We start from the raw sequence: 13,647 nt of genomic DNA, 5'->3' as shown, positions 1-13,647 counted from the left end.
ATACAGGGGACAGCTTCCAGAAGACATGCTGTCACGTAGGGGACAGCTCCCAGAAGACATGCTGTCACGTAGGGGACAGATTCCAGAAGACATGCTGTCACGTAGGGGACAGCTTCCAGAAGACATGCTGTATGTATACAGGGGACAGCTTCCAGAAGACATGCTGTCACGTAGGGGACAGCTTCCAGAAGACATGCTGTCACGTAGGGGACAGCTCCCAGAAGACATGCTGTATGTCTACAGGGGACAGCTCCCAGAAGACATGCTGTCACGTAGGGGACAGCTTCCAGAAGACATGCTGTATGTATACAGGGGACAGCTTCCAGAAGACATGCTGTATGTATACAGGGGACAGCTCCCAGAAGACATGCTGTATGTATACAGGGGACAGCTTCCAGAAGACATGCTGTATGTATACAGGGGACAGCTTCCAGAAGACATGCTGTATGTATACAGGGGACAGCTTCCAGAAGACATGCTGTATGTATACAGGGGACAGCTTCCAGAAGACATGCTGTCACGTAGGGGACAGCTTCCAGAAGACATGCTGTCACGTAGGGGACAGCTTCCAGAAGACATGCTGTATGTATACAGGGGAGGGGACAGCTTCCAGAAGACATGCTGTGTGTATACAGGGGACAGCTTCCAGAAGACATGCTGTGTGTATACAGGGGACAGCTTCCAGAAGACATGCTGTGTGTATACAGGGGACAGCTTCCAGAAGACATGCTGTGTGTATACAGGGGACAGCTTCCAGAAGACATGCTGTATGTATACAGGGGACAGCTTCCAGAAGACATGCTGTATGTATACAGGGGACAGCTTCCAGAAGACATGCTGTGTGTATACAGGGGACAGCTTCCAGAAGACATGCTGTATGTATACAGGGGACAGCTTCCAGAAGACATGCTGTATGTATACAGGGGACAGCTCCCAGAAGACATGCTGTGTGTATACAGGGGACAGCTTCCAGAAGACATGCTGTATGTATACAGGGGACAGCTTCCAGAAGACATGCTGTCACGTAGGGGACAGCTTCCAGAAGACATGCTGTATGTATACAGGGGACAGCTTCCAGAAGACATGCTGTATGTATACAGGGGACAGCTCCCAGAAGACATGCTGTATGTATACAGGGGACAGCTTCCAGAAGACATGCTGTATGTATACAGGGGACAGCTTCCAGAAGACATGCTGTCACGTAGGGGACAGCTCCCAGAAGACATGATGTATGTATACAGGGGACAGCTTCCAGAAGACATGTCCTTACTTCTGTCCGTGCATTGCAGGGTCATCATGGGTCACTATTATGCGTTGCAGGCCAAGGCACCCTGGCCCTGGCTGTCCAAACAAGACTGAACCACTTGAACGATATTATACATGTATAATTCGTGGACGGGAAAACCAGAAAATAGCCGATCTATACAAGCTCGTAACGCGTCGGGTTGTGAGCTTGCCAAAGAATAGGGATGCCAAGGTTCATGAGTGGTTTGGACGCCGTCGCACATCTGCGGTTTTTGTTTTCGTTAAAGCATAACATGATGACATATAGCAGAGGAAAGACATCTTTAACCCATTCAGGCCTGATGTCGAAATAAAATTAAAAAAAAGTTTTCTAAATCATGAAAAATGACTGAAAGATTTGAGGCACATTTTAACGATTTAAAAAAAATAGCAGATCTACAAGTTCATAGCGCGCCACTCGGTTAGCAAGCTATGAGCTTGTAGATCTGCTATTTTTCAATAGCTAAATTACAACAATGTTTAAAACACCAAAAGGGGTTCCCACCCAGAATGGGTTAAAACGTCTCCCCGGTGGTCTGCGTAGGCGTCGTTATAAGGACAGCGTGACCGACTAAGACGAAGCGCTTTGCCCTACATTATCGAGAAGAGCGCGAAAGCCTCACAGCGAGAGCGCGTCTGTACAATTTACAACCTACCTATAGGCCGGTAACCGCGGGTTCGAGTCCCGAGCCCGTCAGCCTTTGCCACATGTCTTCCCCCCCATCTCTCTCCCCGTTTCCTGTCTAATTACTCTACCCTATCAATAAAGGCAAAAACGGCAAAAGAAATATCTTTAAAAATCTGGTATCTATAGATACCAGGTAAACAATGCATCTGTCTAAATAACCTGCTATCAAAATGTTAACATTGTGGTTAAAGGTATATTCAGTGATTTCACTTAATTCAAATATCACTTATTTTGTCTTATTTTTTGGATAATCCTCCCTACTATAAAGGGTGCTGACCATATAAGGAGTTCCTCCCTGTCCCCAGTGAGCCCCTGGGGTCAAAAAACCCTAGTTTCGGTTTGGGCTTTGGGTGGCAAAGCCTTCATCCAATCAGGATGAGAGGGGCCTTCCTCCAATCATGATCAAGTGGGGCAGGCCTTGGTGCACGTGCTGTTGGTCTGTTGTACTTCCCCCCACTGTAGAGCGTGTGCATGTGCACATCTTGTTACCGGGGCGGACCGGGTTTTCTTCCCAATCACCCAAATCACTGAATGCTCCTTTAACACGTTTATGTCTGCATGGTCGTCATCATAACTGGCTCAAGTGCTACGGGGCTGAGGTGGAGTTTGTTCCACGGTTTTGGGAGCCAGGAGGGAGAAGAGGAGTCTGGGATGTACCTGTGGGAGTCTGTGTCTCTGTGGTTAGTGTAGGAAAAGAACGACAGCGTTCTGAGGTGACCCACTAACCCCCTGACCCTGTTCGGGGAACCGAGAGCCATACATCTAACGTCCCACACCTCTCCTCAGCACGACTCCACAGGATGCAGGAGAGGGACGGCACTCCAGGGACCTGGTCAAATGGACTCTTAAATAACTCCTCTTAAATAGGTCTGTTCTGGGGCGGAGTGTTGGGAGAAAAGACGCACGCACACGCACACGCAAACACACACACACACACACACAGTACACCCCACGCCCCCATCCATGACTCCAGCATGGAGAACCAGAGAGGAACTGACAGAGGGGGGAACCCCCGGAGAGCGGAGGCCCAGGACAGGGGGCTCCGTCCTGGGGTAGAGTTTCCCCCATCTGGCCCTCCTCCCCATGGCAGGCAGGCAGGCCTGCGTGGCTGTCAGCTGACCTAACGGACCATGTGAAGTTGTAACGGCACACAAGGGGATGTTTTGGTTTGAAAAGACGGGGGTACGAGCGAGGGAACGAGAGAGAGAGGGAGAGAGAGAGAGAGGGAGGTACCATGCACATTTTAAATGAAGCACGCTTCTCCCTGGTCGCTGGTAACTTGAAGCAGCTGTGCGAGAGAGAGAGAGTACCGTGCACTCACACGCACACACATATGCGTGCGCGCACACACACACACACACACACACACACACACACACACACACACACACACACACACACACACACACATCCAACGGTTCCACCACAGCTGTGTCTTCATCAGCAGAGTACTACGGTTTAGGCCTGAAGCAAAGTAATAAAGCTTAGTGTGAAAAGAAACCTCTCAAATACAGAGTTTATGTTGTACAGTGTACACAGTATACACACTGCTATGGAAATGCAGTCATCCCTCAGGTGAGAAGAGGTACAGATTCTGTTTAGGACGAGGGGGTGACTGACATACTGTAGATAAGATCCAAAACATTAGACTGAAATTGTTGTTATGACAAGTGTTTAACCGGTTCAATCCGGGAAAGTGTGTCGTTTTTCCAGAAAACTCGTAGGATTTAGATCAGTGGTTTAGATTAGAACGGTGGTTCTTGAAAATAGCAGATCTACAAGCTCTACATCTGCTATTTCTGAACATTCTTTTGAAAAACACACATATCATTATGGGTCCTTGGCACGAAAGGGATTGAGAACTAGTGATTTATAGAAGGCTATTTATAGGCCTCAGGTCTTCTTAATGAGGTTAAGCACACACACCCAACCCTGTCAGTGTGCGTCTCCAATTTGCAAATGCATTATTAGTATATTACAAACATAGGGCGGAGTGAATTACCCCCAATACACACACACACACACGCACACGCGCACACACACACACACACACACACACACACACACACACACACACACAGCAGATGGGGAGGAACCATGGTGACAGTGTGACGTGTGAGAGTGATTGTCCCTGGGACGGGGGGGGATAGGGGGGCAGTGAGTGGCCCAGCGTGGACAGCAGATGCCTGGTCTGGCCCCACATGCACAACAACTGCTGCACCGTTACACGAGATAGCATCAAGCACACACAACAAACACGCTGGAAGAAGAGGAGGAATGCCACTTATAATTCCACCGTTGTTTGCACAGCGGAGCTGCCTGTTATTTAGAGATGAATGCAATGGAGCTGTGCCACTTCCACCATGGCGTCTAAGCGTTAATTCAACAGATGAGATGCAGTGCGTATAGACACTGGAGGAATGAGCCCGTTAAAACGTTGTGGTCCTGATGGAGGATAAGATGGAGGTACGGTGTTAACAGCAACGGGCTTGTGGCCTTATCTTGGGCGCGCTTGCCTTACCCCATTGTGCCTAAACTTCTTCCCATATTCTACTATCTTGAAAGACATTTTAAAATAGTTCAACTAGCCGGTCTACATCGACACGTTGTGAGCTTGTAGATCGGCTATTTGAACCATTTCAAAATGTTTTTCAACATAGTAAAAAATATGGTCTTTATTAACTCATATGGTCTTTATTAACTCATATGGTCTTTATTAACTCATATGGTCTTTATTAACTCATATGGTCTTTATTAACTCATATGGTCTTTATTAACTCATATGGTCTTTATTAACTCATATAGGTCTACAAATGCCTTCTAAATCAGTAGTTCTCACTCCTTCAACATTTGTTTCCAAAATTGTTCAAAAGCAGCAGACGTACAAGCTGCTGTGAGCTATATGACATATGACCAGAGTCCCGGGCGTATACCGCCGTTTCTTAACCGAAACATATAGGAATCAAATAAATGTGACCGTGCGGTTTTTCGTCGGGGCGAAAAGTCGAGACACAAAGAGACCATAGAGCAGAATAGAACACCAACCACCGAGCGAGCTATACCTGCCAGAGGTTGTCCAAACACCGCCCGAACAAAAAGAATGAAAGGCCCATTGACTGGAGCAGAGATACTCTTTCACTCCCACTGGCTGAGATAAAGCAGACACCTATTCAAACACACACACACACACACGCACGCACGCAGACGTGCACACACACACACACGCACACACTGCTCTCACGCTGTGGGTGAAGCTCACAGGTGGCAGTGTATATAAGTGCATAAGTGTGAATGTATGACATGCCGAGGGGAGGGAAAAAAAGAAAAAAGGGCATTCTGGGAATTTAACGAGTGGAGCCCCGGAGGCCTTATGAATACCCTTCACCTGCTGTCACTCATAATGCGCGCAGCGGTCACTCACGCCATTTAAGCCATTTACTGGGCATTCCCAAGACCTTGGGGCGCGCGAAACATGCGGTCCGCATTCCAAGCGTCAGCATTCCCGGGTTTCCACTCCCTGAAACTCCCTAACACATGGACACACACACACCCAAATACACACACACACACACACAGCCATGATGTATGTGGGTATGTGGCCCACTCCCCCTGCACACACATACACAAAACTGTGATGTATGTATGTGCCCCCATAGTGCCCCACACATACCCATGTGACAGAACTCACGCGCGCACGCGCGCACACACACACACACACACACACACACACACACACGAATCCTATCCAAATGTTCTAATGCTGTCAGAATCCACAGGCCGATCCCCGATCCAACACAAACTGGAGTCTGAGCGCTCTCACTTTCCATCCTGGAGAGAGCGGCGCGTCTGTCAACTCAAGAGAAAACCCTGAAACGTCTCAATACAACTCGTTGTCCACTAATCAAAGTTCCTGCGTTTTCCAAGCATACCTTTGTCTGTTTCTTTTGAACGTCTAGCTCTTGTGGTGAGGTCGAAGGGGCTCAGATTCCATAAAAGGCTCTTTCTCACGGAAAATAGCTGATCCTCAAGCTCACAAACGTGTCACATTTTTCTTCTGTGCTTTTTTCCCCTTTTTAGTCGTTATGCCGATTAACTCCTCACCACACGCATTTCTGTATTTAGTTGTCACTGCTTTTGTATCCTACTGACTCACCTGCCAGTGAGGAGCCCCCACCGAGAGGACGTACTGTTGTATCCTACTGACTCGCCTGCCAGTGAGGAGCCTCCACCGGGAGGACGTACTGTTGTATCCTACTGACTTGCCTGCCAGTGAGGAGCCCCCACCGAGAGGACGTACTGTTGTATCCTACTGACTCACCTGCCAGTGAGGAGCCCCCACCGAGAGGACGTACTGTTGTATCCTACTGACTCGCCTGCCAGTGAGGAGCCCCCACCGGGAGGACGTACTGTTGTATCCTACTGACTCACCTGCCAGTGAGGAGCCCCCACCGAGAGGACGTACTGTTGTATCCTACTGACTCGCCTGCCAGTGAGGAGCCCCCACCGAGAGGACGTACTGTTGTATCCTACTGACTCGCTTGCCAGTGAGGAGCCCCCACCGAGAGGACGTACTGTTGTATCCTACTGACTCGCCTGCCAGTGAGGAGCCCCCACCGGGAGGACGTACTGTTGTATCCTCGACAAAGCCGGGTGCACCGCGGTGGATTCGAACCCCCAGACCCCACGGTGTTGGTGGGCAACTACTTTTACCACTGCACCAACCGAGCGACCCCGATCGGCTATTTGCCGTGCGACAAAGTCTACAATAAATGGGGGCCTTTGGGAGGTGCAGTGTGTCTGGCTGTGGGACTCTCGCTGCCTTTGATGTAACAGAAAACACTCACTAAACCACGGGAAGCACACCTCGTGAAAATATGAGCCCTGTTTGTGAACACAGGCTCCTGTGTGTACTATTAAAACTGTGTGTGTGTGTGTGTGTGTGTGTGTGTGTGTGTGTGTGTGTGTGTGTGTGTGTGTGTGTGTGTGTGTGTGTGTGTGTGTGTGTGTGTGTGTGTGTGTGTGTGTGTGCGCGCGCTACATGCTACAGGTTACAACTTACAAGCATCTGTTCTATTACTCTCAGGCCTCCCTGGTGACCTTGCACGCAGGGCAAGGTCAACTCGTTCTATTTCATCATAGAACGATGCCAGAGTTCATTAAACACATACACGCACACACACACACACACACACACACACACACACACACACACACACACACACACACACACACACACACACACACACACACACACACACACACACACACACACACACACACCAATTCATGTGATTCGGTGGTAATCGGAAGAGTGGGCACCATGGGCTCCTTAAATCCTTAAATTGTTTCTTTTTTTCAAAATGTTAAAACAAATTTGGAAAATGGTCTTAAGTAGGCCTAGTGTAAAGTAGGCACAATTAGAACATGATTGAGCATTCCACAATCAAGGCCCAATAATTTCTACAAAACTGTATATCCATACATTTTGGGCATAAACAAGAAGTTGAACGCTGAATTTAGGTCTGATAATTACGAACCGTGCTATAGCCAGGAAACCAGACGACTCTGCCACAGGGAGAAAACAAAATGCCCTGGGCAGATTGGTGAGATGTTCAGTGGTATCGGTCTGACCATGCCAGGTTAGTACCGTGCTTGATATTCAAACACTATTGCCTCCTCCAGACCAGACCAGACACCTCAAACACAGTTTGACAGGTTAGTGACAGGCAGTGGTCACTGAGTCAGTGTTGTTACGTTTGTACACATAACACGTTCCGTCCACTAACAAAGCTAACCTTTGACCCCAGCAGCGCTGACCCTAGCCCTGCAGGTGTTAGTGTCCGAGTGACCTCTGTCTCTCGTCCTCTGTCTGTCGTTTGATTGGTCTTTCTTACCCTTCCCCCACTTTCTTTTTGCTTTCCCCCCTTTCTGAAAATGACAAAACTGTCTGTCTGTCTCTCTATGTTCAGTTCAAAGAGGCTTTAATGGCACAGGGAAACATACGGTAAGATTGTCAAAGCAAGTGGGAAATAATCTAAGAATAAGAAATGTCTCTCTGTGTCTCTCTGTGTGTGTCTCTCTCTCTCTCTCTCTCTCTCTCTCTCTCTCTCTCTCTCTCTCTCTCTCTCTCTCTCTCTCTCTCTCTCTCTCTCTCTCTCTCTCTCTCTCTCTCTCTTCTCTCTCTCTTCTCTCTCTCTCTCTCTCTCTCTCTCTCTCTCTCTGCTCCACACACGTGTTAATTAAAACACCATCTCTCTAATTGTCCAGCTCCGGACAGGGAAGCCATAAAAGCTCCAATGAGGTCAATCAGACGTCCAGTTCTCACTCTGCCTCCGAGTACTTCACAGCCACAGGTGAATTAACTCCACTCTAAAATCCTGAGAGGTCATATTTATCTCTGAGACTGTACAAAGTGGAACCCTTTTAGTTTGAACCCTCGTGCATGATTTACCTACTGGCCCAGTCGTAATGTTATGATCGGACTAAGCCCCAGATTATGTGCTGTTCACAATGGGACTGAAGTGAAGAACGTTAACGGTGTGTGGGTGTGATGTACGGTGTATATCATTGAATGCGGGGGCGGTCATAAAGCTGATAAAGTGACACGGTCTTAAGATTCAGTATGGGAGGAAGGAGTCGGGGGTGGATTTAAAAAGTGGGCAGATCATGATGAGTTGGCTGTTTGCATAGTTTGCAGACAGATGACAGAGCTCTTATTCACACCACACGCGCGCACGCACACACACACACACACACCACACACAGAGTCTGACAGGCAAATGGAGAGTCTGGAGACACACTGAGTTGATATTGGACTGCTCTCTCTCTCTCTCTCTCTCTCTCTCTCTCTCTCTCTGACTCTATGAACTAATATAGTGTTGATCACATCTTTGTGTTGGCCGGGGCTGCTCTTCTAATGATGCATGCTGCTTAGTGTTGGATAACACACTGACACATGCATATACATGCCGTAGTATACACATGCACGCACACACACACTGATAAGGCCTCTGGATTCAATCATGTGTTTGGCTGGGTGACTTTCTTGAATACTTTGTGTGCGTGTGCATGTGCGAGAGAGAGAGAGAGAGAGAGAGAGAGAGAGAGAGAGAGAGAGAGAGAGAGAGAGAGAGAGAGAGAGAGAGAGAGAGAGAGAGAGAGAGAGAGAGAGAAAGAAAGAGAGAGAGAAAGAAAGAGAAAGAGAAAGAGAGAAAGAGAAAGAGAGAGAGAGAGAAAGAGAGAGAGAGAGAGAGACAGACAGAGGGAGACAGATGCTGTGTTTTGGGCCGTTTATCAGCTGTTTGACAGCCAGGCTGTGTAAAGCATACGGTTCCAATTCCAACACAGAAATACACAGATAAACACTACAGTAACACACCCTTAGTTGGCCCTGTGGGAGGCTAACGCAGAGATCACTAATCGGTCTGTCTGTCTGTCTGTCTGTCTGTCTGTCTGTCTGTGCGTGTGTGTGTGCGTGTGCGTGCGTGTGTGTGTGTCTAATGGTCCCGATCAGACCACTCTGCTCTAATGGGTTTAAATAAAGGTTGATGGGTACTGGGGGTCAGTCACCCAAAAAAAGAGCAAAAACAAGCCCACCCCCACTCTGCACACACACACACAATCAATACATACTGTGTGCGTGCTTGTCTGTCACGAGAGACCCTGACGACAAGTCAAGTTTTTACTTCAAGAAGAAAGTTTGCATGTTTAATGACTTGATTTATTTTTTAATCAGTGCTTCATTTAATAAAAGCAATGTTGCTTTAATAAATCAGTACAATTGCTTAAGACTAGAGTCATCAAATTATATAGGCCACTGTTTCTCAATGGTGGGTCAATCTGTGCCAAGGACACCCATCTGAAAATGTTTTGTGCTTGCCAGGGACAGCCATGCAGTCAGAGGACAAGATTTCACACTCGTGTGTCTTATCATCATCACATTCTGCACTCAGCCAATCAAATCATCACGTCCCGTGCTACAAACACATTCCGTGCTCAAACGGACATACACACAAAGCTGTGCATAGGAGGGGCTATAGCACCACTCAAAAATCGAATTAATCAACACTTTCAAGATTTTTCGAAAATATTCAAATATAGCACAGCTTAAACATCATGCTATTTTTGAATAGCCAGCGTATAATAAAGTAGTAAAATGAAATGATTGACGATGCTGAATTAACACATTTTGATGGAAACTCCCCTGGAAAGTGGACACTATATGAGAACCAATGGCTTAACCCCTTTTGGTGTTAGCATTATGTTATGCTTTAGCTATTGAAAAATAGCAGACCTACAAGCTCGTAACGCGCCACTCAGTGGCGCGCTATGAGCTTCTAGATCTGCTATTTTTTTTAAAAGAACGACTGACATAGAAACATAGCTTTTTCAGAAAACTGTCAGGATGTAGAAGACATTTTTAGAATCTGATCTCAGGTCAAAATGGGTTAATCATAAAGGTGCTATAGTGGTGTCCGGGTGGTTGCATTAATTAAGCCTTAATGCATGATAAAACTGGAAGTCATTGCAATTAAAAAGCTTGAGACTCATGCCCTGTTCTAAAATAGGCTGCTATAGGCTACTCATCATTCATCACCAGTCAGTCAGTGTACAATGTCACCATCACGGTCTGACAGGCAGAGCCCTGCAGAACCATGCAGCAGAGCAGACTACAGTATAGTACAGTACAGTATACCTGCACATGTGGTTGTGTAACTCACATGGGCACAATGACATGATAGGAGGCTTGCTTCTTTTTACCCAATCACGTATGATATAACACCGACCAGGGAGAAGAACTAAGTGCCTTCCTTTGGCAGAGGAATATATAGGTCACACTGCACGCGCGCGCGCGACGCGCACGGAGAATGCATTGCAGTCATGGTCCCCGCATCGGATCAATGCGAACACAGTGAACACACCCAACAGTATACCACCGCACACTCTTGCACACACACACACTCTTGCACACACACACACACACACACACACACACACACACACACACACACACACACACACACACACACACACACACACACACACACACACACACACACACACACACACACACACACACAGTAGTCACACACACACACACACCCACACACACACATACCTGCCGCTGTCAGTCTATTCTCCAAGGGGACAATGGGCCAGGGACCCGACCATAAAACGCATAAAAAGCCCTCCGTGCCGTGGTGCATTAGTGAAATAACCCGTTAACTAACACGATGCACGCACGCACGGACATGCGTGCACGCATGCAGACCTCACCAGACAGACAGACAGACAGAGTGACAGACAGACAGACAGACAGACAGACAGACAGACAGACAGACAGACAGACAGACAGACAGACAGACAGACAGACAGACAGACAGCCATTCACATTCATTAGCTCCGCTCTCTCTCGCTAATCAGTCCTCTTATCCATCAGCCAGAGCTGTTAACAGCGTGGAGGTTTCCTGTGAAATGACCCCCCATTGTGGGGATATAAAAGGCTCCAATGTCTTCCTCACACCTCCATTATGCAGCATTGACAGAATAATGTCAACTATTAAAGTCGATGCTGATTCCAAACGTGTTAAAAGCACTGCGGACGGAGAGTGGCAGACAGACAGTATGCGAAAAAAGCTGATAAAAGGCTAAAAGCCCTCTATGTATATAGCGACTAAACTGCTCTAAAGAAAGAATCAATCTTTTACCAAAGATTAAATAAACTCTTTCCCGGAGATATGCTGATTATTATTATTTTATTATTTATTTATTTTATTAATGAATGAACCGCTACAACGCTGCATGCCTTTTACGCACGTAGCCTGCCCAGCCAGGGCACCGTGGCGTGCCGTGCATGCACACCGGCCGGTGGTGGTGCGCGTAGGAAATTCATTCATCTACATTAATAGGGACATTTATTTCCCTATACTGACTGACAGCTCATAGTACAACATTCCGATAGGACGTCCACTCCTAAACAAGCCATGACACCAATCAAACAGAGATGTCACCAGAAATGAGTCTTGCCATTCATCATCATCATCTTCTCTCGTCTCGTCTCATCCATTTACCTTGACAGAAAGTGCATTGTCCTCCCAGCGCGCTGCTGCTGCTGCTGCTGCGGACCGTGCTGGAAATGCAGCATTCTCCCGTTCATTCTGCTGCCTTTTAACCCGTCCGTTTTGGTTTCTTCACCACGCCGTTCTCGCTGGTGTTAGTTAGTTCCCGTTCGGCATACTACTAGCCTTACTATAAAAGCCCCGGCTGGCTATAGTGCAGTGTGTGAGAGAAGAACTGAAAATCCACGACCGGTTTGTTTCCGCTGTGTTGAATCTGATCATGCCGGGGGGAAAAGGCAATACAAGGGAACCGCCTGTACGAGAAAAGCAAGCAGTGCTGCCCTGCTGCCTGCTGACACACACTCTCTCCCGCAGTGCCTGGGCTTAGCCTACTACTACTACTACAACACACATTCTCTACTCTCACACACACACACACACACACACACACACACTGTCTGTCACACATTCGCATCGGGAGGGGGGAGGGAGGGAGTGAGGGAGCCGGGGAGAGAGATCGAGCGACAGAAGGAGGGAGGGGAGGGGATGGTGGGAGGCAAAAAAAAGATAGAAAGGCAACACCCCCAAATTCCTCCTCCTCAGACTCTTCTATACCCCCCCCCCCCCCCTCCCTCCCCCCCAACAGCCCCAGTTCACTGATCGCAAACAGCTGTGTGCTGCTCCTCCAAAAAGCAAAGCATCGCAAAGGGCTCTTTTCAAATTTCATTTCACCCACAAGAAGAATTAAGCACGCAGTCATCACATTTTCAAAGGCGACATGTCAAAGACATTTTCACGCTCTTAAATCTCCGATCACAGGAGGAGAGGACCCGCGGAGCCAAAATCACACCTTTGCGTGTAGAAGAAGCTGATCGAGTCAATGAAGCTAACCAGAGCGGTTGGTCCTCCTCAACTGCCAGGGGCCATTGAGGTGTTCCAAAGGGTCCCCGGGCAAAATGAGGAACCAAATATTTCGGATATTCGAAAATTGCAGATCTACAAGATTCAACATTCTGAAGCATTGTGTGACCCTGTAGTCGTAGATCTGCTATTTTCTAAATCTTTTGACGAATCGTGTCTGATGGGGGTCCCCATGGCACAACATATTGGGCTCTGCGCAGCGGTGTCAACTTTGGGAGTGCCTGAGGGCTTGGGCACCCACTGAAAAAATAATAAGCCAAATAGCACCCACTGAGATTAAGGCTGAATATCCCCTCCCCCTGGTCATTTTGTCACGTAATCAAGGGCTGAAGATCCCCTCCCCCTGGTCATTTTGTCACGTAGGCACACACCTTTAGGTGGAGGGTGCTTGGGCCACTGGGGGGGTGGGCGAACAGGTATTCATTCAAATGCTAATATGGTGGCTTTTGTTCTTTACTGTTTATCATTGATCATGCTGAAATGTTGAAACAAGATGCTGAAACAATGTAATGTGTTCGTTGTGAACTGAAAGCGCACTGTGTTCAATAGCAAACTGTAAATAAAGTACCAAACGGAAGAGAAAAAAAACTCGGGAGCACCCACTGACGTTTTAAGAACCTTACGCCCCTGGCTCTGCGGCCAAACACATCAATGTGCGGGTCCTTGACATGAAAATGTTGGAGAACCACAGAGCTA

At 47.7% G+C, this 13,647-nt stretch overlaps 1 protein-coding gene across 1 annotated transcript in view; it reads right to left on the bottom strand.

Moving 5' to 3' along the window:
• LOC306915978 (neuron navigator 1-like) overlaps window positions 1-12,423 on the bottom strand; it is a 79,497-nt gene extending 67,074 nt beyond the window's left edge. Inside the window, exon 1 of the mRNA XM_079493680.1 lies at window positions 12,043-12,423. Within this exon, the coding sequence (XP_079349806.1) occupies window positions 12,043-12,128 (86 nt within the window). The 5' untranslated portion in view covers window positions 12,129-12,423. The remainder of the gene's footprint in view (window positions 1-12,042) is intronic.
• Between the last annotated feature and the right edge of the window lie 1,224 nt (window positions 12,424-13,647).

This window comes from Electrona antarctica, assembly GCF_951216825.1.
Source record: "Electrona antarctica genome assembly, chromosome: 2".
NCBI lineage: Eukaryota > Metazoa > Chordata > Actinopteri > Myctophiformes > Myctophidae > Electrona > Electrona antarctica.
The sequence above is the reverse complement of the archived record's forward strand: the minus strand, read 5'-3'. Positions and strand labels throughout refer to the sequence as shown.